We start from the raw sequence: 27,587 nt of genomic DNA on the forward strand, positions 1-27,587 counted from the left end.
TTTAAAACTTTAAAGAGCTATAGAAGAATGTTTAAAAAACACTTCTGTTTAAAAAACAGTTCAAATGATTTTCAAATTAATTAAATGATAACAGAATGCAAAAAATCATGTTGAATATCAATGTTTCGGAAACAGTCAAATGTATATTGATCCATTAGCATTTATCAACTGCTAACTTTGATAATTTTCTTTTTGTGAAATTCATTGTTCCTAGAACATTCTTTCATTTTTTACTATTTTTTTTCACCAGAAATTAGTTGAGGCCTAGCTTCTACATAGAAACAATATAGAGAAGGTCCATACTGAGCCATTTTTCTGTCCATTCCTGGCCATTTCACAACATACTAGCTTAAAAATGTCTCGACTGTTCCCATCCTCCAAGCTATTTACATATGTATATTCAATAAATATTTCAATGAGAATCAGAGTAACATATGAAATGTGCACACAAGATAGCATTTAGTTTAACTTGTATTCATTATGCTCGTATTTTGAGTGATACGGTTTCCAAGGAGAGGTCTTCTTTCTTCATCACTGTCAGAGTTATCTCCCTCTGAGCCATGAGCTGGTTTTTTCAAAGCATTTTCTGCAAAGCCATACACACCATTTAATTCAAAGAATATCATAACACAGAGACAAAAAGATTACATAAACCAAAACCAAGGAAGCAGGATGATAATTCATGCAGGTCTTATGTGCCATTTCCAAGAGACACAATATGATACATGCAGCATGCTAGGACTGAGTTCTGTTGCCCAGGAGGGGTTCTCTCTCACTGTCATAGACGATGCTGCCATTTTCACTGACAACCAGACTTTTCATGAGTTTTGCTGTAATCCAAAACATAACCCACTCTCAATAAGAGATATTGCAGGGAATTTAAGAAAGCAAATAATCAAAAAAGCGAAACGAAGAAAAAACTGATTATAGGAAAAGTCAGTTCATAAAGTTGGGTCATTGGAGAGTTTAAAATATATTGTTATACCCCTACTAAAACAGTCCCTATATAATTTCTTTTTCGGCAATGAATCAACAGAATTTCATCCCCACAAAAAATTGTTCTTCTACAGTTTATATGTACCAAATTTGACTAATCATAGTTGTCGGAGGAATTGCATTTTGAAAAGACAATTCAATTTGATTTATCTTACATGTAATCAAATACCGTATAAGCAGAATTTTTAGCGAGGATTTAATTTTGGCATTATTAGCGAGGGTGCTGAGATCGCTAAAATTGAATATTGCTAAAAATTAATGTTGTGTTAATTGTAATAGTTTCTTAAGTGAGTATTTCAAAATGCTAATAATCAAATAATAAGAACAAATGAAATTTTCTAGCTAAAATTGAAAATATACATCTTGTCAAGTTTGACTGAAATTTAGTGAGTGCAGGAGGATTTTCAAGTTATCTATATTTTGTAGAGAAATGTTATTTTAGTAATCATGAAAACACCAGTCATGGAAGTTGTAATACTCAAAATTGTGATCTACAACATGTACCATGTTTTATAAAAAAATAACCAAATACTACAGTGGGATTGAGTATCATGCAGTTTTACATTCTTACTATGCAAGATAACATTGTTGTGATTATGAGAAATGATAATCTTTTAGACATGAGTACAAAGTTTTATTGAAAGTGAACAGACTCTGAAGAGTAGAATTTCCAGAATTAAAAAAAAAAAGACTAATGTTTAGATGATGAAGAGTTATTTAGTGTATTTCTCTGGTTTTTGACCTGTACAGGTCAATTAGTTCCTTCACAATGAAAAACTGTTTACCTGTAACTTTATATTGAAAAAAGTTTCAAAATTGTTTAAAAAGGATTAAAATTTTAAAGAGTACATTAAAAAAATCAGGCAGCATGTCAAGGCTAAAGCTGCCTCTCTATCAAACATTATCAAAATATATGACAATCAAATTAATGAATGCAGAAGTGCAAGAAATGGCATGTTATATTTATTTTTTAGGAACACTTACAGTGCAGTGTTTGAAATTCACCATGAATTAAGATGGACAAGCAGGGCTGACAGCTTAAAGTTGTCAGCCCTGCCAAAATTTGAGTTGCCAGAGAAAATGTTTTTTATGAATTAGTTTGAGCAAAAATATGCATGGGGCCAGATCCATGAAAATATGTTTGCCCACGAAAAATGTGTGGGTCTCAGGTGGTAGGGTGCACAGTTATTTCAAACACTGCTTACATGTACACTACCTGTCTACTTACCATTATTTGACCTGACTCCAATTTTGCTTGGAAGGAGAGTCAACAGAGCTAGGAATGCTACAGCTGCCACACCCCCGGGGACAAAAGTCAACACCAGGCGATAGTATCCTTGACAGCTAGGACAACAAGATCTGACCAAAAAAACATCATCAAACTAGAAAACTGACCAGTCAGTAAGGGCCCCGTGAAAGGGTAGAATTAAAAGGGTGCAGCTAATTACGGAATAATTAAAAAATATGTGAAGAATAAGCAACAGCAATTGTATTCTTAAAATTTCAAGATAATTTCTGAATATCCCAAAGACCTGTTAATAATATCATTGTAGTTGTATTTACATAAGGCAATAAAGAAGAACTCAACATTGAATGTATATTTAAACAATATAGAAGCATGTGCTAGTTTACAAAATGCCAGTCTTCAATGAATGAAAATATCATGAAGGCTTGACCTTAACTTCAAAACAAACAGCAGTTGCAGACAAAGGTTTTCATTAATCTGAAAGTGACGGATAAAGATAAGCCTATTAAATTTTCTGCAGCAAGCTAAATAATTAATCCAAACTCCAAAGGGATTAATTGTGCTTCTCTCTCATCCTTTTCTTCTAAATTTACAATAAGAACTTTTTCTGTAATGATAGAATGAGGTTATTATCCAACCACCTGTTAAAATTAATAATAATCTTGAATGCACATAAAGCAAAAAAAAAGTAAAAATAAAAAAGATATATCTTTTTTTTTCTATTTTGTTTTTAGAATTCAAGGAAATCATAACTTATTGTGCAGGGTATTTTAACACAATAAATATGAACAATTACATTGTATATTTAAATCCACATTTCAGAGTGTTCATAGCATTCAAAATTGACTTAACTTCAAAACAAACTTCATCTGCAGACAGAGGTGGTACCGTATTTAATCTCAGTATCAAATTATGTTTTACCATATCTATTAAACCAACATACCAAATTTGAACTTAATTGGTTAACAATAAAAAAAAGTTATTAGGAAAATACAGAAAATTTGTGGATGGAAGAACGACAGACAGACAGCTAGACAGACAGACGGAGTGATTACTATAGGGCACCCGCAAATCTTTGTGGGGCCCTAATTAATTATAACATACAAATGCAGCTGTGATTTTTGATACAGGTACCTGATGTACGTGTAAATTCATTATACATGTAAGTGTGTTTGCTATAAACATGTTTTACGCATACTGCATACATTTACTTATTTGTAAAGTACTTACATACAAGGGTGCAGATGCTGTATCAACACAACTGCAACTCCATTTGATAATTTGTCTGTGAAACTCATGGCACCATAAACAAATGCTCCCGATTCCTACAATATATAACAAACAAAATGACAATGAACATTAAAAACTCCAAGAAACATTAAACAGATTAAGAAAATGGTAACAAAGAATAACCTTTAAGGTGAAAATTAATTTCAACATGTTCAATCAACTAAATGCATTTTTCTTCAACTTACTTGTACTCATTCAATAATATAGTAAAAATTCAATACAATGTATTCACAGTCAAGCTATTTAAAGGTAAAAAATTCAATACAGAAATGTATTCTGAAATAACAGTCAGGCAGCCTACTTGACTGCAAAGATGAACCTCAACTAGCGCGGCTTATCTCCCTTTGCTTATGACATCAGTAAGACCCACTTGCTACATTCAGTACTAATATTTATATAGCCGATCATGTCTTATGCAGCGTAATTTTTAAGAAATATCAGTTTTGACAAATTTTGCATAAATATATGATTTTCAAACAAGATAGTGTTTGCCTTTTAACATCCTGTTGCATGTTTGCAAGATTTTAGCATGTTTTAGTGTCACCAGCAGTTAGAGAGAGAGAGAGTTGACCCTCTTGAGTAATATATAAATATAGACACTGTTAAATAGCATTTACAGTTGAATAAATTTCTAACACAAAATATGATTTGTTAATTTTCCAATTAAAATTTTTTTAAGCACGATCAGATTATTAGCACTATCAATTATATATACTCGATCGGTAGCACATGCATATATAATTAAAGCTGGATTCGATTGACAGTGGTGTGTGAAGGTGAAACTAAACCTGATAAACATGATACATAAATGATTTCATTTATTTATGGAAAATGAAATGATTCTATCACCTCCTTGTTTTCTCCTGTCTCAATTATTCCTTACTCTTTCTTTGGCTTTCCCTATCTCATTGATTCTTTCCCATCCCGTACTTTTTTTTTTAACAAAGTCGGTACATTTGCACATAACACTGTGCCTTATTTATCGTAATAATTTTAAAAAGTCAGACATTAAACGCAATGCTATTTATGTATTCCTACGTTTCCGTGTGTATTTAAAAAAAATTTTGTATCCATTTAAACAAAAATTATATCTTTAAAAAATATGTTAAACTGTAAAAATATTAATTTTTCTCCTCTCGCAAACAATGGGCATATTTTCTGTCACTTATGCACGCACTGTATCAGTATTTTCAAACTGCGGTTACTCGATCAAACTGTTAAACTGTTATAGAAGTAACAGCACCTTAACATTTACTGTACATGCTTGTATATTCACGTGCATATTAGTAATGCTAGTAAGTTTTGAGCCATGTTTTAAAATCACGTTTCTTGTGACAGCAAAATTACGATGATGTAGTTATAAACCTCCTATTTCTATATATTGTTTTCATTAGTTCTCGGCCCATGTTTCAGATTGCAGATTCATGCATTCAAATACGCCTACTTTTTATAGATCCACGTTTATCATCAACTTCAATATCCCCGTGTTTATTTAGGGAAAAGTGGGATTAGGGTTACATCATGTTTCATATACGTATAAAAAAAAAAACAAACAAGAAGATTGTTGTTTCTAATGTATTAATTCAAAATATGTAATCTTGGTTGGAGGTGAAAAATCTTGATTTCAACAGGGTTTTCATCAGGATCATCTTACTATGGAAAGCTTTCGTTTTCAGTTGCTGTGCCCAATTAACGATCAGTTCAAATAGAGTTAACTGTTCTTTAGAATCAGATAGCTCATCTAAAAACATAATCACATTCATATCCACAAAAAAGACTAAATTTAATTCAATAAATTACAGTAAAATTACACTAGATCTAATGCACTGTTTACATCAATGGGTCTTTGTGAAGTCATACAAACATAAAATCAAGAACGATAAGCGGGTAACAAATTTATCAAGTGGACAAGTTTAGGCCTTCATTTTTCTGTTAAGCCAAAGCAATTTTTTTTTACCAAATGTAATTTAACATTCTCTTATACCAATCTTTATGTTTAAAAAGTAAAATCCTAGTGTTATGAACTGTTTCGTATGAACTTTAAGATGGTTCTACTCTTCCTACAACTCACAACATTGTTGGCGATGAGGTCAGAGGTCATGGCCAGTGAGGTCACCAGCATTGTTGACCCTCCCAAACCCAGGAGGACAACAGCCCCATACACCTGTCTGGCATTGCCCTCATTCAGAAAATAGATCCAGCCACAGGCTCCAACACCAAAAAACAGCCCCAAGACATTAGCCTAATTTTCTTTATATTTTCTATATATGAGGTTTTCCAAAAATGGACAAACGTTTTTGTGAAAATAAATGGTTCTATATAAATTTGTTGTATATCAAAATATTTCTTATGAAAAAACAAGTCAGAAAGATTTAATTATTATTGATGGAACGTAATATTTTTGAAAAAATTGGGGTCTTTAAAGATTGCAAAGCACACTTCTAAGGCTAATCATGACATAAACTCTGGATTTAAAGAGGATTAAAATATTTTAATGTAAAACAAGTAAAAAATTGAAATGAAAATTTTATGTAATGCAAATAAAGAGGCTATAATCATTTTATGATATCTTAAGTATCGCTTACTACATAGACAGTACAAATATTAAAGAAAAGTCCTAACAAATATGTGTCAAAACTCGACAAAAAAAGCGACGTCGGCCGTCCGGGCGTCCGATAAAAAAAAAGTTTTAATACGGTTGAAACGACGTAAGAGACAAACTGTTTGTTAAAACAACTCAAAATTATTGAAATATATTTAGTGTATCGATTTGAGATTGGTATATTCGATTTTCCAACAGTGTGTACAAATTCGAAGACACAACACGAATTTAAAAACACATGTAATTTATTGAAAATGGAGATTTCTATTCGTGACGTTGTTATAAATCTAGCGCAGCGTCGGACTAGGCTATGCAGTTTTTGTATACAAACTTTATTTAGAGGACGCTCATAAATTTTTGTGCATTGTTTTGAATTTTAAAAGGTAAATAAATTATAATCTATAATACTTAAAAATTATTGCTAGCGCTTGGAAGTGCGTTGTGTCTTAAAAAAGAAATGTAGTGTGTGTCCATGAACATGTGTTAAGTCAAAATCCAAATGTTTGACATTATAATGAAATTAGTTTAACGTCAGACTGGTCCTTGTGCACAATCTGCGATCTTTAAAGACCCCGATTTTTCAAAAAATATTATGTTTCATCAATAAAAATTAAATCATTCTGACTTGGTTTTTCATAAGAAATATTTTGATGTACAATAGATCCATATAAAACCATTTTATAATTTTAACAAAAATGTCATTGTCCACTAACTTTTTGGACAGCCCTCGTATTTTATTTTAATAAAAAAAAAAAAAAATTTAGCTTCATTTTCGAACAGTTCCTGCTTTCATTCCTTAATATTTATATTGTGTTCAGTTTAAGTTCATGGTAAGACACAACACTTGCCTTTCTTCCTAGAATGGAATTGATTGGTCTCATGGCAATGGATGCTATGAAACCTGAGACATACACAACTAAAGGACAAATGGCTACTGTGTCCTGCAAGAAAAAGAAAACTCACTGTTACAAGAAGATCAGTTCTTGCATTTTGTAGAAAGAAAGATATTTTTTTAATTGCTTGAATGCAAAGTTGATGGTAATTACTGACCTTCGGAAGTCGAAGAGTTTCAGTGACATATAAAGGGAGATAAATCTGAGACACATTTACAAACAGTCTGGTGCACATGTACACTAAGGCAATCTACAAAACAAAGAAATTAAATAATAATTTAATATTACCATATAAATGGAAATTTTAGGGAGACACAAATTTAGCAAATTGTCCTTTAAAATTTGTATTTTATTTTTAGCAAGATGTAATTTTTTACGATTTTAAAAACCTTTCTAAAGAAACTATTACAAATAAAGCACAATTAATTTTTAGCGATATTCAATTTTAGCAATCTTGGCACCCTCGCTAATAATGCCAAAATTAAATCCTTGCTAAAAATTCTGCTTATACAGTATAAAAAAAGCTATAAAGTACATGTACAGACATCTAAAATTATAAAAATTTAAAAGTTATTAAGTACATGTACAGAGCAGTTCAAGGAATAAATAGCATGTGTAGCAATGTTCAAATTTAAATAGAAGTCCCGAACCCTGGACACTGCATTGTAAAATGGTTTTGGTAAAAAGGTCATATCATCATTGATTAAATTTGCAGGATACTTTTCTTGTAACCAACTGTCCCTTCTTCAACACTTGGAGCACATGAATTATACACTTATCATACTTGTGTACCTGATAAAATTGCATCGTTTTCAACCAACATGACCATGTCATTCGGCTGTGGAGCACAGTGGATTTTTCTATACTGGTGGAATACCCATCAGCATAAGCATTCTCTGCTGCACTTAAATCTTCATGCTGCACTGGCTCACGGACGATGAAATGGAAGGCAATACTGAAGACAAGGCCCATCCCCACAACAATAAATACGAGATTCTGTATAAAATACAAAGAAAGAGGAATTAAAGACAAGGCCCATACCTCATCATAATAACTGATTCTGAGTTTAAAAAATGAAGAGCAATTAAAACAATTTTTAAATAATAAATCTCATGAAAATTAATAGTTTGCTACATTGTACATGAAGTTATTCTGACTTTTTTTATTCCAAGGAAACAGTGGTATTTTTTTGCTGGCAGAAATATCCAACTCCTCCTAAACAGTGATTGTTACCAATAAAATGGAGACAGCTTTTAATGCAAAGTACTCAACATATGGTGGAAACTTATAGTATAATTTATACAAATTTCAATAAATTATTTTTCTTTGTTCTTGAAAATGAGCTGAGTGCGCTCATGTCCATTTTATAGTATGTTGATAAAGCAATATAGGGGATGGACCGATCAAGGGTGGATATAACAAACTATATCTATAGTCATACAAAGGATAGTGTATGTTTTACAGCATAAAAGTCTAGACATACTCTGAATTTGAGAGCGTCCACAGATGATAGTTGTTTTTCTGTGCTGTCACTTTTATCACCATGGACTAAAAATAACAACCAGAAGATTCCAAACACTGCCAGATTGGACAGGACGGTGAAGGCATATCTAAATATAGTAACATATAAAACATCACTTTATTAAATTGATCATCGTACTAACTAACACAAAACAATTACTGCGAGTCTGAAGTGCCTGGAAAAATTTAGTGTCTCGTTCATCCAGACACTCGGCTGTCTCCCTAAATCTTTGACCAGCAGAGTCAGAAATTTACAGAGCCAGTCTAGGTTGAATGAGACTAGGAAAACTTGAGAGCACATTTTATTTTGGACCAATGGAACACTTCAACTTTCTGGAGTGCAAAAATTATAATGGCTGATCCCTCTGTTAATTTTTATTTAGTTTGCAGGTACATTGTATATGTATCTGTTCATACAATTTCTTTTTATGAACATTTTTCACAAAATTTGTTTTTGTGAACTTTAATACAGGTCAAAATACTCCAGAATGTGCTTATTTACACTTCCTCATAAAAATATACATTTCAGAAAGTGATCTTAAGTTTGCGACATTCCCGACAAGGTACGCTTCTCTCCAGGTTGTTTAATTAACTTATCAAAGATACAATATTGCGGTACTATCAGTATCTCTCAAGTTTTTATAGATTTGCTTAAAAGGCCCATTAAAATTTACATTTTTATCACATGCACTGATCATGTGTTATGCCATATAGACATTTCATCCTACAGGTGATTTATCCCTCCAATGTGTTGAATAACTTGGAGTTATCTCTACAAAGGGATAGGCTGGCCTCCTCTCAGATTATGTTTATATATATGTATATATATATAACAACAATAATAAACTTCTATCTTTTACAAAACTGATTTGCAAGTGGTCTATCATTATAGTTCCCTACCGGTGAAACCGGAGGGGACTATAGGTTTCCTTTGAGTCTGTCATTCCGTCTGTCTGTCCGTCTGTCTGTCTGTCAGTCTATCCCTGGTATTCCCACTTGGTATTCCGCAATTTTTCTCTAAACCATGTAAACCCTTGCAGATATTGAGCTGATTTTTGGTATGTGAGTGTATCTTGATAAGTTACAGATCAGTTTTGAATTTTGTTCCTCTTCATTGATTTTTTTAAACTGAATTATGGCATTTTTAATTTTTCATAATTGGGATTACGATCAGGTTTGTTAAACACTAAAGTGAACTTCCAAATGAGCTTGTATCCTAAAGAGAAAAGGAGAACCCGGTAGGGGACATGTATTGCCTATGCAATACTCTCAGAATGCTTGTTTAATGTAAACTTACCTAATTCCATTCAGTTCTACGCGTTCATTTTCATCCTGCGTGAGGTCTGGTATAAGAGACAGGTGTGATATCTGAGTGGAAGCCCAGCCAAACTGGAAGATGACCACAAACGGGGCAAAATAAATGAACTTAGACCAGTCCGGAGCATTGGAACAAGTAATACAGTCATTGAAGACAAATGGATAACTGCATGCTACACAGATTGTACCTATGAAACAAAATAATTATTACATTGAACTACACAATAGTTTTACAGTCAGATTTAAAGTTATTGAGTATAGGTCTGTCCTAACTTGATCATCTTTTTATATAATGTTTAAATTTGAAATTTAAATGAAATATGTGAATATTTATGTAGTGTTAGGCTTGCACTTTTTAATACTGTTGAAGTACTTTTTTCCGCGAGGTATTAATTTACGCTATGTACGCGGTCACAAATATTCCGCGGAAATTTGTCCAAGCGTACTTAATATAAATGTAAGGCATATAGTGACAATCTAGAAAATCTGCGTAATTTTCTTTCTGCGGATTAAACAGAAATTGAGATTCCACGGAATTATGACCCCTTGGAAAAAAGTACGTCTACAGTACATTAAAATAAATTTTGGTCTATTTCTTTAAAATAATTGAAAATCTGAAAAATGTGTGACATCATAAAAGCAAAAATTGCTCTATATAGGATGTTTTGTGTTTCTTGTTAGTTTTATTGAAATTGGTTCAGTGGTTTTTGACAAGAAATTGTTATTAATTAAGTGGAAATAGTGAAGTAGAAAATGCTTGAGCCTTTTGGTAATTAAGTTAGCTAACACAAGTATCAGAACTCTTGCAATATATTAATTTCATTTGCTATTTCTTACAGGCAGATTGTGTAGATAATCAAAAAAACGGAACAAAATAACTTTAAAAGTACACTTCTTATGGTACTTCTTGAAAATTTTATTTAAATATGTGTAACATAAGTGAACTTCCACTTACCAACAAGATGCCATGATTTTCTCTTTCCCAACCGACAAAAGCCTCTTGTGTTGTCAGATTCATAGCCAATAAAGGGTGTGAATAAAGCATCACTCACTTGTCCAATCAACATCAGGTATCCAGCTAAATTATTATTGAAGTTCATCACTTGATGAAAGTAAACAATGAGGTAGCTGAACCATACTGAGGCTGTGAGGTCGTTGAGAACGTGTCCCACACTGTAGCCCAGTCTCTGGTTTAATGGTAAACCCATTCTGTCAATGGTTTCACAGGAACGTCCTGCTTGTCTTCAATTTAACACTGAGAAAGTTTAAAGATTATGTGGTTATTCCAGGAAGTTTTCTGTCTTCATCCAAGTTAACAAAACAAATAACTGCTTAGGTGATGTGTTCACACTTCCATTCCATTTTTAGATATCAACTGCAAATAATTTCAAACTCTTGTTTTAATTCTTCTCACTTATACAAGTTAATTAAAAGTCCATTGTCATGAAAAAACGATTGGCCACTGGGGTAATTTTATATTTGTATTCTTGTTTACAAGTTTACTATTGTACTTGTCAGCAATAGCTTGTCTGTATGATTATAACTGTTCTCTGATATTTTATGTTATATAACCCATGGTCTTACAGCAACGTTTATCATGAAAATAAAGGTTACTCGAACTCGTTTAACAAACGACACAATTTATTGTATAAGCAGTATCAAAATTTACACAGTTAATGATAAATTCAATTAATGATTGGATTGATCCTATGTCACAGTGAAAGCACGTTTGAAAAGATATGTATTTTTAATTAAGCAATTTGCTATCAAAGACCTCCAATTAACACTTTGAAAAATAGTTGAATATTTGAACAATAATATAAGTATTAGATACCTAAGATATCATTTACTTTAGATTTTAAGCATATTAGACATGATAAAAAGGAGGCACCCATTCTCTATCCACCTTGAATAAAGGTCTCTCCCGAGACAGAAGATTTGTGTTTTAATGGTCGTCATGCTTATTTTTGGAAAGGATATTCTTATCCACCCATTCTGTTGCCGAGATATGACCATTTCTGACAAATAAACTGTTCTTGTCATAAAAATTAACTCACAGGGAAAGAAATATAAAACTCAGAAAAATCTTTCAACTTTTGTGACAGAACGCTACGGAGGGGGTCACGTGACCGCCAATATCACGTGATTCACACAAGCACAGAACGGTGGTTGATGTGCATTAAAATCGGGGAGGATTAATTTAAAATATAATCAACATTAAAACCAAATATTGTTTCTTTTATGGAAGTTATTCAATTAGTTCGCGAACTTTTTGATCACCCCTCGTAACCCATGCTCTTACAGCAACGTTTATCATGAAAATAAAGGTTACTCACAAGCATATAAAATTTACTAATGCCCTATTCACATGGAGAGTTTAATTCGAATTAAATGTAAATTTACTGCCAATTAGCTTTGCTTAGCATTCACACGAAGAATGTAATGTGAATTAGTTTAATTCGAATTAGTTTACTGCACATTAAATTGTCTTTGCGTTAGCTCCATGTGAACCCTAAGCGAAGCTAATAAGGCCAAAAAAAATATTAAATTACCAGCCAGAAAAAAATAGGGTTAGGTAGGAAAATTATTTTATTTTTTAATTTTATTTTTTCCAATGGTATTTTTTGGATATGAACTACTATAAAACAAATTAAACATGTCATAGCTAGGTAGATATCATCTTTTAAAATGAAATTCCATGTCTTTTATGCAAATTTTATGTAAGTTCATATTCTATAAATATATTTCATGTAATACAACTTGAGTATAATTTTTTTTTCACTTTTGAAACATGAAATTCCTAAAATTTTGAATTTTTTCCCCAAAAGCCAAAAAAAACTTTAGGGTCGGGTGCAAAAAAATAGGGTAGGTCGGGTAGCAGGAAACAAGACTATTTTTTATTTTGGCCTAAGAATTAAATTTTGAGGCATGCGTAATGGCAAAATTAAGTCAAATGCCACATGTCCGTGGTCAGCTTGAAGTATTTGTACTATTTTTGAGTGAAAAACTAATTAAGGAAAATTGTGTTAATCACTAAACTGTGTATACAGACACTGTAACATTATGTCAAATGCATCTGCTCCTGCATAAGGTGACGTGATTTGCAAATGACATCATAAAAGCCTTACTGACGCCAGGCCGTAGAAGTAGAATTTTAATTCGCATTAGCTGTGTGAACGCAATTTAATTCGCATTACTTTGATTCGCATTAGTTTACTTCGCATAACTTAATTACTGTGAATTAAACTCGTCGTGTGAACAGGGCATAATATTACTAAAAAGCATGACTCGGCATAATAACTTTCATGTATATATGATGTCTGTTAACAGTGTTAACATATTTTAATGCAGCAATAGAAAACAATACAAGTTTTATAATATATTCATTATTCTGATAACAGTAATTTTATAAATATTAATTATATACTAGCTGTACCTGTCAATCCTCTGCGAGTGAAAATCACGACATGGTGCGTTCACATGACAATCTCAATAACAGTTGTTCTATCAATCCGCCACACAACTTCATTTTGTAAGTCATGTGCTTTTTGTGAAATGATAAACAATCCATGTGACATGACACGTGCTTCCTCACAGTCATAGTCACACAAACGCTTCTAACAGCTGTCTAATCGGTTCTTGGCATATAAACACAGAGAGTTAACTAGAGAGACTTATAACAGGTAAATAGCTCTCGCTGTAAATGGTGAATTGAACTGAATCTTCAGTTTGGCAATAGTTTTATATGGAATATTCTCTCAAAGAAATAAATAAGTTACACTTCTATTTTTCGGGTGTTTTCCCTTGAAAACTTTACGTAATCCCGATCCCGATTGAATTTCAAATATTGTTTATTTTATAGGGCTAGGTATTGGCCCGAGATTTCGTATTGCGATATATTGCGATATTTTAAATTGTATTGCAATATGTATTGCAATATTTTCAAGGTAATAAAAATGGCATTTTCGTACTATATTTACTTAAATTTACATGCAGAATGTACATAACTAAGATAGGTAACCAACAAGGGAAAAAAATCTTGTTGATTTCATCTAAGTTATGCTCTGAAATGTTCACACAAAACAACTTCAGTCTTACTGTTTGGCTTAATGACAAACTTTCATAAGTTCATTTTTATTTTTAATGACAAAATTCCTTATTCTAAGCATATTGCCAATATATCGATATTACAAAATCGTATTGCAATACGATATTTTTTGTCATTGTATTGCAATATATTGAAATATCGATATTATTGCCCAGCCCTATTATTTTATTCATATAAGTTATGAAAAGTTCCACTTAGAAAATGAATATTTTGTCAATGAAACGCATAAATTGTATGCAAAGATTTTTATTGCAATTCCATCGATTTTTTAAATGTATCTCCTAAATTGAATATTTTTTAATCAACGAATAATTAAAAAATATAAAAAGTTTCATGTATATACTTCTCTAGGATTCTCTCTATATACCGTATCACTGACCAGTTGATTTGAAGTGAATATTTTCTGAAATTTTCAGTATAATTTCACGACTTATATGTTGCTATAGCATTTCACACGAAAATCAAATTAAAAACGTATTTTGTATGAAAATTATTGAAACTACGAATTTCGGGAGGCGTTTATTTAACACATCCTTGCACTTTCACAATTTTTAAATTTATTCTTAATACTTGTACAAAAAAAGAAAAGTAGCAATTTTGTTGTGTAAATAATGAATAATATTACATCTATAAATCAGAAAAATTGGGAGTTAAAATGTGCGAAAGCAATTTAAACCCACTCACTTAAGTATTGTCCGCCTGTGGTGTGTAGTTGTGTACAGAGTTGAACAAATCATAAATACATCCGTGAAACGTAAACTGTTTAAACGTTTCACCGGATGTGTTCTAAAGTAAGAAGGATTTAGTGCACTGATATTCGGTTTATTGCATATTTTTGCCCCCACGAAACAATTTTGACGAGCAAAAAATTCATATGGAATGGGAGTTGTTTGAAAATTTCGTTACCGTTTTACACTGATCCGTCGTTATGGTCCTCACACTGGTCCAATGTTATTTATTCGTTATTTTACAAAGAAATTATAACTCTGGGAATCCTATAGGAGAGATACAATCCCCGAGTATCCTCTAGATCTGTGCATATTTTATAAATGGTTTCAAACTTTTCTGTAAAATTTCTGTTGGCGTATTTGTATTCTAATAGGAAAATGATGCACCTACATAAATATTTTAAGTTTTTAAAATTTACAGAAAGAATTAAAATGATGACGTCTCGCAAGAAACTGTTAGTATATATTCTGAAAACTGATATTTTCTTTCGGAGTCAGGTATTTTTAATTTTGTCATGCATTTTCACTAAAAATTAATATGAATAAGAAGAGAAAACGTAATTTATAATTGATTTGTTTTTTGGGTTTTTTTTTTAAGAAAAAAAAACTTTCGAAGAAATTAGTCCAGATTCAGTATTCCCCTTTGCCCATTCTCTCGTCATCGTCACATTTAACAGAAGTGTGGATAAAATCTCTTTCTTAGCGAATTTAGCAGTTTTCTTCCATCCATCAACTGTCAATCACGTCATTCATTCGCTGGATAAGCAGTTTTTGACCTTTGTAGTTTACATGTTATAAAGTATATTTTCTTGATTTCTTGCTTAATAAATATGACAAATGAAGCACACTGCACTGCAGTGTAATAATACCGAAATGCATTTGTCCTTTTGGTCTGTAAATGCATCTTGGCGAAGATTTACGTTTCTCGGTCAGATAACGAAGTGACTATCCACACAATCATGGCAATTCTTCCTTTGGAGTAATGCAGAATTCATGTAAAATTACGATAAAGTTAATAATAAATGAATAAATTTATTTTAAAAAAATATGTATACCTGCTGATCGGTGCGTAAAATTCTGATCTAAAAATTATCAAACTGCTTCTTATAAAGATACTATTTTTTTTAATTTTTTTTTTTGGATCGAAAGATGTGCTCATATTTTAGATTTGCTTTCTTTGATATTTTATTTTATGTATGTTAATTGTTGTATTCATGACTATATGCCAATGTATGATGGTGTTGTCAATGAATGAATTGAATTGAATTTAAGCATAAGCAAGGAACTCGAATACATGCGTGTGGTCTGCAGGAATCATTTGTACGAAACATTTATGGTTTAAATGTCCATGATTTGGTTGGCTGAACATAGCTGGTCAGAGTTTACAAACACGTCCATAGGTTTTTTTTTTCAATTAGTTTGAAAGTGTGAGATTGTAACATTTTTGTCCGTTTTTCCTAGGGGGTACTATGTACATTATATAGAATAGAAGATTAGAATTGATTTCGCTCGAGAACCAAACTGAACCAAAATTAATTATACCCCCCGCTTGAAAAGTGAGGGTGTATAGTAATCGGGATTTCCGTCCGTCCGTCCGTCTGTCCGTCCGTCTGTTACGCTTTATCTCTTATCCGCAACTCCTCTTATACTACTAAGTGAAATTTAATGAAACTTTCAAAGAATCTTTATTACATATTGCCATTGTGCACCTCCTATTTTACTTTTTTTATTCCACACGTATTTTAGGTTTTCCATAGCAAAAACATGGACATTGCCATTATATCTTTACCTATGACGTCATATGTATAGAAGCTTCTGGATAACATTTGATAGGACGAGTTATTCCTCTTTACACATTACCGTAAAACAATATATAGCAACACATGGACATTATCAATCTAATTAAAATTAGATCTTTGATCCGCTCCAGTTTGATCGCTACACTGTAGCGATCAAACTGGAGCGGATCAAAGATCTAATTTTAATTAGATTGGGACATTATGGGAGGCGGGGGGTATCATTTAGTGAGCTCATTGCTCACAGTACCTCTAGTTTAATTCAAAATTTCAATATATCCGTACATAAAACGAAACTGACAAAATAAATGGTTGGTTGCATGAAAAAAAATTAACGCCCCATGCCAGGCTCGAACCAAAAACTTTTCGAATCCAGTGCACTGATCAGGTAGCCCATCTTACTGAGCTACCACCACCACACATACACAGATGATTTTTAAAGGACAAAGAAGCACCACATTCACACATTTGGATTTTTTGTTGAAAAGTTCGTTTTTCGTGGTCTCTGGGTCTTCTCTCCATTTTTTAAAAAAGTGTATTCGTTTCTTCGAATTTAAATACACACAAATAACGTTTCAAAATCATGGAGAGAAGACCCAGAGATAGAAAATTTTTAGAAAAATGTGTTTAAAAATGTAACATTTTGTACCAAATGTCTGATCTGACCAATTTTCAAGTTATTTTTTAGGAAATCAAAGCTCAATTTCGGGAAAATATTTTCCTTTCCTGTTGCACAGGAACCCGATAAATAAAAAAAATTTAAAATTTCTTGTGACATGTCAATAAAATTTTCACTTTTCAATTACGCCCAGATTCCTGCATGCCGAATGCCAATCAAAAGCGCCCTCTTTCTTTTACGAATATTACAATTTTACAAATCCTACTTTGTCTCTATACTTAGTAATTGGCCAGAGTACGACAGTCAACTGGTTTAATGACATCCATGGCCATTTAAAGAGACCCTAGTTCTTTGTAACATTGTATGACGATTGCAGGCACGTAGCATCGAGGAGATGGGACTGGTCTGGACTTTTTTTTCAGACATAACTTTTTTACTTTAGAAACTGATCATTGAAAGTCTGGTTGCCCCCCCCCCCCTTCCCCTTTTATGTTGAGTATAGTGAAAGAAGAGAAATGTAGAATGCATATCTGATCGAATAAAACAATTTTGCTACTGAAAGATATTGGAACCTAACGTGTACCAATCTCCACCCAATTTTCCCCCTCCACCAGCTTTGTGTCACTGGTGGATTAAGAGGGGGGCTTGCCCCAACCCCTCCCACCTTTATGTCCAAAATATACAGAAGATTTTAAAAATCAGTTTTTTGTGCGTGTGTGTGGCTGTGGGCCACTACCCTGACCCCAAACTGGTCGAGCCCCCCTTTTCAAAATTCCTCGATCCGCCACTGTGTGTAGCAAAGCCGAGCACTTTAACCAAAACCCAGAACACGTGCTCAGATAATGTCAGAGTCACATAAACGCTTCAATTTTGAATGCTTACAAGAATATTTTACGAATTTCTTGTATATCATTCTGCGTTGTATTGTGTAGATTCTTCTATTGTTTTATAAGTGTAGGGAGTTTTATACTCATAGGATATGTCATGAACCTATTGGATTAAGCAATCTTATAGGTGATGCGACGTGCGACTACACAGTTCCTGTTTGTTTTGGTCAAATGTCTTAAAATAGATTTTGACTAACCTGTGCCATGTTGGCACATTTTTAATATATATATGAATGTGTATTGAATTACTCTCAGTTTGAAATCTAATATTAAGAAGAGCGTGACTTTTTAATTTGTATTCTAAAGCATAATCATATATGGGTAAGTTAAAACTACTCTTCTACGATTTTTTTGGGATGCCTTATCATATGTACTAATTAAGTTTATGCATATATACCTGAGATAAACTTCCGAAAGATGTCGACTTTGTCGTTATATTAATGATAAATAAATGTTTTTTTATTTGTTAGTACCTGTTTGTTTTTAGCTAGCCTGTACCAAATGCTCACGCACGTGAGCTGGTATATATAGCTGCAGAATTGCCCCCCCCCCCCCACACACACACACACACACACATAAATAGGTATAGTCCATCAGTATTTTTTTTAAAACAACACACAGATTTACATTTTGTAAAGATTGTCAATCATCACTTGCGTGCAATATATTTTTTTCTTCTAACTTCTAATTTCTGCCACTGGGCCAATCTCAATCACTTAGTTGCCTAAAACATGCTTTGGTGAAGGAGAGGTTTTTTTTTTTCAAATCAAGAGCATTAGACCAGAAAAGAATTAGAAGTCTAAGTGAAAAAAAATGTTTGAATTTTCTTCTCAAAACCCACAATCGGCCAGAAAAATTAAAAATCAAATCAATGTCGACACCCCCACCCCCTTGAGAGTGGTAGATGCACACATTGGAGATAACGTTAAGCCCGTTTTATAAAAATGAACGTTGACTCAAGTTTTTTTTTTAAAGCCTGACCCCCAAAGAATTTATGAGAAGAAATCTTTTTTTAAAAAATGTTAAAAGAACGGTAAAGCTATGATTTGTTATATTTATATGGAATCATCCTTAGGTCAGTAATGTTGATAATGTTGATTTCAAATAATAGCCCTCAGGGTGAAGAACAAAAGGCCGTAGTTACTTAGGTGAGCGTTATATAACCCATTGGCAAACTGCTCTACTACCTACACTAAATGAAGTCGTAAAGACAATTCATCATGTATAATTTACTTACGTACTAGTATGACATGTGATGCGTTAGAACAAATGAAATCTTATAGAGATATGAAATTCCACTGACCATAAGTTTTCATCTTACAGGAAATAAAATGACCAGTAAAAAGGATAAAACGACAGCTGTAGTGATCGGCGCCGGCCAGAGAGGGTTTGGTTATGCCCACTTTCAACAATGCAAACCTAAGGAATTCAAGGTAAATAGACATCAAGTTTACTTATTTCTAAAATTTATTCAGTTAATTTGCAATAAATAAGATTTATTGCCTCCATGTTTTTAATTTAGCCAAAAAAAAAATAAAAAAAAAATCCAATCCAAATAAATTTCAAATTAATATGGATAAGAAACTTAAGTGAGTCTTGATCACCTGATCAGTAGGTGTGGAGTATAAAGTTTATGACGGAAGTGTATATAGTGCGCATCCAAGTGCAGCAAGAGGAGGTCAATGTTACAATTTTTGTTGTACCTTGCCCGCAGATTCTTGTATTATTATAAAAGTACACGTATATGCCATGACCCTTTTTTGTACAGGGTCAAGGTTACTTTTGTTTTTTAATAAAACAACTTAGCATCACTTAGGACACTGTTTGCTTCACATATATGGCGTCTTGTTTCAAACATGAATTGAAAAAAATACTTGTACAGCTTCCGATGGGTTCTAAATTTTTCAGAGAAGATATTAACGTTATATATCTATGTTTTGTTATGTAAATATTGCATGTAGTCGAGTGTAACATTGAAAATTTTCACCCCTCGAAAACCATTGTCAACAGAGGCGGCTGCGCCTCGGTTGACAATGGTTTTCGAGGGGTGAAAATTTTCAATGTTACACTCAACTACATGCAATATTTATTATATCATACTGAATGTTTTATACAAATACATATAACTGTGAACCGTGCGCGCATAAATTCTGCGCAGTCGGTATTTTTTGGAATACCACCCGTCGTCAAGTAATGTTGACTGTTTCTACGCAGGAGGGCGTGGCTTCATTATTCAGCGGGTAACAGTGTTTTTTAACAAATGTTTCTCGACGAATCAGATTCAAGTAATTTACATGAAAGTATAATACAATAAACTTTTTGTTCAGGTCATTGCTTGTGCAGATCCAAAAGAATACCAGCGTAGAAGACTGCAGAATTTATGTGACATCCCGGACGACATGATTTTTCAAGGTATCAGGTCAAGATAAAAGCAATCGGTCAACATCACGTGTACAGTGTTGATCAATTCTTATAGTTATACCTTTAATTACGTTTCTAATGAGGAAGGATATAATTTTAATATCAATAAAAAGAAACCATGGGGAAATTTTAAGGTAATGAATATTAAATTGAGTTGGCAAACAACACCCAGTAAAGTATCAGTCACATTATCCAGCGATGGGGTATGCGATGAGAAACAGATGTGGTTTTTTTTTTTGGATAAAAATGGCGTGGTTGCTGCTCGGACACCAGTAGTAATCAGACGGTGACTGAGGCCATTTGGTGAATCGGTGGATTTATCAGTAGAAAATAAATTGTAGTTAAAAATCAGCGATGTCTCCAACGATGCCCCACATCGTTCCTCATCGGCAACCAATCATTAACACATCACATCTTTTAAGGATTGGCCGATGTATGGCCGAGCATCGTCAAGTGTCTGTTGAATCTGAGGTCATCGGGGGGTTGAGTGGTGGGCAACAGACCTCGGCCGATCGTCGGTCGATGTTCGACCAAACATTGGCCAATAGTCGACTGACGTACAAACGATTTTCACCAATATATGAGAGATGTACACGTAATATACATTGGCCAATTACCCTTGAATATCGTTTTATGATTAGCCATGCATCACTGGGCCTTTGTAAGTCCGGCCGACAACCACACCATTTTTATCAAAAAACGCATTGGTTGCCCATCATATACCCTATCGCTGGATAACGACTGACAATTTAATGCCTTAGTCACATTTCATGGCCGGTGGCCGTAGACCAGTGGTAAACAATGGTAATCCGTGGTGTGAGCGATGCCCCAACATCGGTCCACATCGGCCTAGTAGTCCTGAAAGTATCAGTCACATTATCCAGCGATGGGGTAAACGATGGGCAACCAATGCATTTTTTGATTAGAAATGGCGTGATTGCCGGCCGGACTTACAAAGGCCCAGCGATGCATTGCTAATATTAAAAAGGTTAATTGGCCGATATATATTACATTGTTCATACATTGGTGAACATCGTTCCTACGTCGGTCGACTATGGGCCAATGTTTGGTCGAACATCGACCGATGATCAGCCGATGTTTGTTGCCCACCACTCAATCCCCCGATGACCTCAGATTCAACGGACACTTGACGATCGGCCAATCCTTAAAAGATGTGTTAATGATTGGTTGCCGATGAGGAGCGATGTTGGGCATCGGTGGAGATATCGCTGATTTTTAACTACAATTTATTTTCTACTGATGACCCCACCGATTCGCCAAATGGCCTCAGTCACCATCCGATTACTCTAGGTGTCCGGCCGGCAACCACGCCATTTTTATCAAAAAAGACATCGGTTCTCATCGTATACCCCACTGCTGTACAAAATGAATGATACTTTAGGAATACTAGGTCGATGTGGACCGATGTTGGGGCATCGCTCACATCGCGGATTACCACCGATTACCACCAGTCTACGACCACTGGCCGGGAAATGTGACAAAGGCATAAAAGTGTTAAATCATGTATCATGATTATGTTTAAAGTGTAATACTAAGTGTATACCCTTAATAGGCAGCACGTTAAAATGTAGTATGGAATGAAATACATGTGTATATGGAGATAACGAATAATATTCAAGCTCAAAAAGTCATTAAAAGTACAAATTTAAGCAGAGCAAAAACCTCCTAAACATCTGCAGGGATCAGGTGCCATGGAGGAGTGAGCATACCCTGCTGACCGGTTACACCCGCCGTGTGCTCCTTGTCATGATTGGAAAATAACGGAATAATCCGTCGAAAATTCAGTCAGCATTTGACTCAATGATAAATTGTATTTGCTGACAACTTGAAGGTCCTTGTATCGATCAGAAAACATAGGAAATGATGACTTTAAGCAAAACTGCTGATACTCTTGTTTCATCAACTTGTATTTCAATAATTTACCTCGTTTTAGAAATTGTACATTCGTAGAGCATGTTCTTGCATACCGAATCAACTGATATATAAACTTCGTATGCAGATGATGAAGGTATATTGCTGCTGCTGCATGCATAAGTAAGGAAGATGACGATGAAAAGTTAATTTAAAGTCATCATGTTTGTCACAGAGCTTGGGTGTCACATTACCATTAATGTCTTTTTTAGGTAAAATATCTAAATATGAAATAGAAGTTTCATATAAATAAAACAAAAATAAGCTTACTTTTTTTTTTACCGTTATTGGATTCAAACTATACTTGTGCATTCAAAGAAGATCTTATTTTCATCTATTACTACGATGTATATGTAGTAGGCCATATGTATATTATATGTTTTTTATTTTGGCTATTTTTTAAATTGTTGTATTAGGAGAAGACTATCCAAGTTTCTGAACTTGTCTGATCCTTTTGACTCTTTGTCAATGAAATATTTTCAATTCAATTCAATTGCCAATGCGTTGTCGATACATCTAAATGTCGAGTTAAAGGCCACAGGAGTGTTTTCTTCTTTTCATATATAAGCTTTTGGACAATTTCTGTCTTATATACGAGGGGGGATCAAAAAGTTCGCGAACTAACTGAATAATTTCCTTAAAACAAATAAAATTAGGTTTTGGTGTTCATTTTTTTTTAAAGTAGACCTCTCTGATTTTAATGTATATCTGCCACCGTTCTACCCATGCGCGATCCACGTGATCCAGGCAGTCACGTGACATGCTCTGAAGCATTCTGTTCATAGACGCTAAAATATTTCCCCGAGTCTTTCAAAAATTTCTTACCATACAAGTTAATTTTTATAACAAGAACAGTCTATTTGTCAGAAATGACCAAATCTCGGAAGTAGGATGGTTGGATAAGGATATACTTTCCCAGAAATAACATGGTGACCATCACAAACTGTGTCCACTGTCTTAGGAACGTGACTTTTATCCAATATGGATATATAATATGAGGGCCTTCTTTTTATCATATTTAATATGTTAAAAGTCTAAATTAAACGATATTCTAGGGATTAGATAATCATATCATTGTTAAGATATTCCATCATTTTTCTAGCTGTAACTTTGCAATCTTTCATAACAATTGCCTAACAAAGAACACATCACTTCCCCCAGCTTGCTTTCGCTTGGCTACAAAACACAAGTCATTTTTAACCGTCTCCCTCCCTTCACTAAAACAATCAATCCAATTTATGACTGAACGTCTGGAAAGTCCATTGTCTTCATAAACTTTGTAGAAAATATTCTTAGACATTTCAAAGGAATTTCCAAGTTATATGTCGAATTTTACAGCCGTTCGTTTCTCGAGTAAGACTGTGACAACCATTTTTCGTCATGAGTCACCTACATATTGACGTCATTTTCACATTGTGACGTCACAATGATGAAGAAAATCATTACTTATCATATGCTATTTATAGAACATGTGCATGCCTCTATTTGTGCCAAACTTCATTCTGATCTGAATCTTGGTTCTGTAAATATAGAGATAGTTCGCGAACTTTTTGATCACCCCTCGTATGAATACAAACACACGTCCGCTAATAACGGGGTGCAATCCAATTGATTGTTGGACTACCTTGTCTCCAAAAGACACATAGATATTGTCAACCAGAATCTTAAGCTTCTTTTTAATTAATATTAACTTCAGAGTGCAGTACTTGTGTGTACAATCAGAATATTTTTTAACAAAATATTTTTGCAAATAACCAATGACAAGGAAAGTAAATTTACGAGTGTGCTGTACATGTATCTATATCGTAACGCAAATAATGCCTAGGTCACCTTTCCCGGTCGTTGGCCGTAGACCGGTGGTAATCGGTGGTGATTCGTGGTGTGAGCGATGCCTCAACATCAGTCCACATTGGCTTAGTAGTCCGTAAAGTATAAGTCACATTATCCAGCGATAGGATACGATGGGCAACCAATGCGTTTTTTGATAAAAATGATGTGGTTGTCGGCTGGACGTACAAAGGCCCAGTGATGCATTGCTAACCATAAAACGATATTCCGGGGTAATCGGCCGATTGTATATTACATCTTTCATACATTGGTGAACATTGTTCGTACGTCGGTCAACTACTGGCCAATGTTTGGTCGAACATCGACTAATGATCGGTCGACGTCTGTTGCCTACCACTCAACCCCCAGATTACCTCAGATCCAATTGACACTCGATGCTCGGCCATACATCGGCCAATCCTTGAAAGATGTGTTAATGATGGGTTGCCGATGAGGGGTGATGTGGTGCATCGATGGAGACATCGCTGATTTTAACTTCAACTTATTTTCTATCGATGACCCCACCGATTCGCCAAATGGCCTCAGTCATCGTCCGATTACTATAGGTGTCCGCCATTTTTATATAAAAAAAAACGAATCGGTTTCTTATCGTATACCCCATCGCTGGATAATGTGACTGATACTTAAAGGGCTAAGATGCAGATCTGAAGTTAATATTTTCTCAATTTTTTTTGGTATAATATCATGACATATGTTGCTATGTGGTGTTTCACACGGAAATATGATTTATAACTTATTTAAAGTGGAAATTATTGAAATTACGAAGTTCGAGACGTGTTTGATTGACGCATTCTTGTACTTTTACAGAGTAAATATATAATACCAAAGAAAAGTAGAAATTTTGTTGTGTATTAATGAAAAAAAAGTTAAAACTAAAATTCAGAAAATTCAAAGTAGAAGTGTGAGAGAGCAAAACCAATTCACTATTATTGTCAGTCCGTGCTCAGTTATCCAAACATGTACTCTTATGAAATTAATAGGGATGTCAAAATATTAATTTTCCTTAGTCGAACATTCGATTACATTATTCGAACGATAGTCGACTATTCGGAGCATTTTTTGGATAGCACGGTGTTTTTGAAAGCTTATTAATTAAAATAAATTGGAAAATTGAAATAGTTTGAGAAAGGGGAATTGTAATCACACACTATTCATACCTCAGGTAATATTGTTAAATACTGTTTGTTTAATTAATGATTGCCCATGCTATCAAAATGTCTTTTATATAGGATTATTCTTGTAATAATTATCGAAAGTTAAAAACTTCACGGCATTGCAAATATTGTGTGTTTCTAGCATTTGAAATTCCTAGAGGTTAAAAAATATAATTGGTACAAGTCAATTAAATAATTTTCATAGTCCAGTATAGCGTTACATTATTTATCACAAGAAAAAAGTCAGTAACTGAGAAACAATTATCGCGGTATGTAATCACTGTACTTTCCATATGTACGATATGGAAAATTATTTATATACTGTGACTGTGCTATACTACTACGAATACTATATAGTTTGAAGAAGGACGCTTTTTCAATTTAGAGATGAGAATTTCATTATCACCCCCTTATCTTGCATTTATTTAATATTCGAATGTCGTTTCATTATTCGATCGTCGGTCCATTCGACTGATAGTCGAATAGTCGACTATTCGTTGACATCCCTAGAAATTAATGAATTTCAATGTTGCTACTTTTTTGTTCAAATGAATGTTGCACAGCATCAGAATCTTTTTCAAGACCTTCACATTATATACCTGCAGTAAAGTGTTAACATAGAAATATCATCAGTTAACTCTCGTTTTTTACACTGAAATAAACATACTGAATGACAAAGTTTATATATATAATATTATAATAGACTGGCGGGAGATAGCTGGGAAAGATAAGTTTGCGGATTGTGTGATCATTTGTACCCAGGATCAGCAACACAAGGTACACAGCAACATCAGCAACAATTTAAATATTAATTCTCCAGTATAGTTAAATTGGGTACTGTCATTTAAGTTTGAAATTGAAATTTAATCCCTTATATCTTACAAATTATTTCAATTGACTGTAAAATTCTCTTTTTAGGACCCGGCTATTGCCTTTGCAAAGAAGGGATACCATATTTTACTGGAAAAACCCATGGCAGTAAGTCATGATTTTACGTACTATTTGATCTTATTATATGCTAAAAATAAATTTCTCATGTAGAACTTACATGTTGGTCGATAAAAAATCCGAAAAGGAAATTGATGTTAGTTTATGGATATCAGGCCTGGAGGCCATAAAACTTAGACGAGCTCACTTTTGATCTCATTCTCACTTTTTCCAAAGAAATTAATAGTGGAAAAGTGAGACTGAGATCAAAAATGAGCTCGTCTAAGTTTTATGGCCCACAGGCCTGAAGATGTGTGTTAAAGTACATTTAGCTATAAAGGATACTGTAGATGTGATATATTTTGTCGATATGTAAGGATATATGTTTTTGAATCCAGACCACAGAAGAAGACTGTAGGGAGATTGTTCGTGTCTGTAACGAAAACAACGTTTTCTTAACGGTGTGTCATGTCCTCCGTTACACTCCCTGGGTGAAAAAAATCAAAGAACTGATAGATGGAGGAGCCATAGGGGACGTTGTGAATATTCAACACCTGGAACCAGTATGTATCATGACTTAAGGATGATGTCAAATTACCTTTAATGATTTAAAATCAATAAATTACATGTATGTAAAACAGTATACAATGTACCAGTAGGTTTATGCACATAGAATACATCTTACACATATTAGCTTGAAAGGTAGGCTGGTTAATTAACAAGTGACAAAACAAAGAAGCTTTTTTTTAACTCTTAAATTATTCTTGACGAAAGAAAATGCTACACTCTTGAGCTGTAATATTTTGTTTATATCTTACATTATTTATCTTTAAAACACAGATCGTAATTGTTTTGCTATAATATTTTCTACATCTGAAAGTAAGGAGTGCAGTACACATCTGTGGGAAGGATAGCAGCTCACAGTTTGCAAGATTTTTTTGCGATACATTTAAGAACAGAGGGAATGTTGAAATAATGACGCATATAAAAGACCAGTAGTTCTTATGGAGAGTTTATATAAGAAAACAAACAAACAACAAACAAAAAAATCGAAACAACATTGCATTAGACTAGATAAGGTTCAAATTCTTAATTTCAGGTTGGTTATTGGCATTTTGCCCATTCTTTTGTCAGAGGCAACTGGCATAAAGAGTCAGAAAGTTCATTTTCTCTCATGGCAAAGTGCTGTCATGACCTTGATCTAATATGTCACTGGATGGGCCCGAGGAAGTGCCATTCTGTCGCCTCTTTTGGTCATTTAAGTCATTTCTCTCAGGAAAATAAAGTAAGTTTACACTGTGG

General features: G+C 33.6%; 2 protein-coding genes across 5 annotated transcripts in view; one reads left to right on the plus strand and one right to left on the minus strand.

Annotated features, from left to right (window-relative positions):
* The window catches only part of LOC134228632 (putative oxidoreductase YteT), a 164,502-nt gene that overhangs the window by 133,436 nt on the left and 3,479 nt on the right, over positions 1-27,587 (plus strand). Inside the window, exons 1-7 of one of the 4 annotated variants that reach the window (XM_062710306.1) lie at positions 18,164-18,324; positions 19,327-19,436; positions 20,331-20,415; positions 26,062-26,135; positions 26,277-26,336; positions 26,684-26,848; positions 27,385-27,570. In XM_062710306.1, the coding sequence (XP_062566290.1) occupies positions 18,321-18,324; positions 19,327-19,436; positions 20,331-20,415; positions 26,062-26,135; positions 26,277-26,336; positions 26,684-26,848; positions 27,385-27,570 (684 nt within the window). In that variant the 5' untranslated portion in view covers positions 18,164-18,320. Of the gene's footprint in view, positions 1-13,469; positions 13,549-18,163; positions 18,325-19,322; positions 19,437-20,330; positions 20,416-26,061; positions 26,136-26,276; positions 26,337-26,683; positions 26,849-27,384; positions 27,571-27,587 lie in introns of those variants that run through there. The other 3 variants (XM_062710307.1, XM_062710305.1, XM_062710308.1) reach the window with 3 other exon arrangements.
* Positions 52-13,504, minus strand: LOC134228634 (major facilitator superfamily domain-containing protein 12-like). The gene is made up of 11 exons (XM_062710310.1): positions 13,302-13,504; positions 10,821-11,240; positions 9,846-10,053; positions 8,511-8,637; positions 7,820-8,023; positions 7,185-7,277; positions 6,974-7,075; positions 5,604-5,774; positions 3,473-3,567; positions 2,225-2,355; positions 52-586 (listed from the first exon to the last, which is right to left on the minus strand). Exons 2-11 carry the CDS (start codon positions 11,071-11,073, stop codon positions 465-467), a joined length of 1,506 nt encoding a protein of 501 aa, XP_062566294.1. The 5' UTR covers positions 11,074-11,240; positions 13,302-13,504; the 3' UTR covers positions 52-464.

The sequence above is a fragment of the Saccostrea cucullata genome, unplaced genomic scaffold (genome assembly GCF_032062105.1).
Source record: "Saccostrea cucullata isolate Sc308-1 unplaced genomic scaffold, CSIRO_AGI_Scuc_v1 ctg547, whole genome shotgun sequence".
Taxonomy (NCBI): Eukaryota; Metazoa; Mollusca; class Bivalvia; order Ostreida; family Ostreidae; genus Saccostrea; species Saccostrea cuccullata.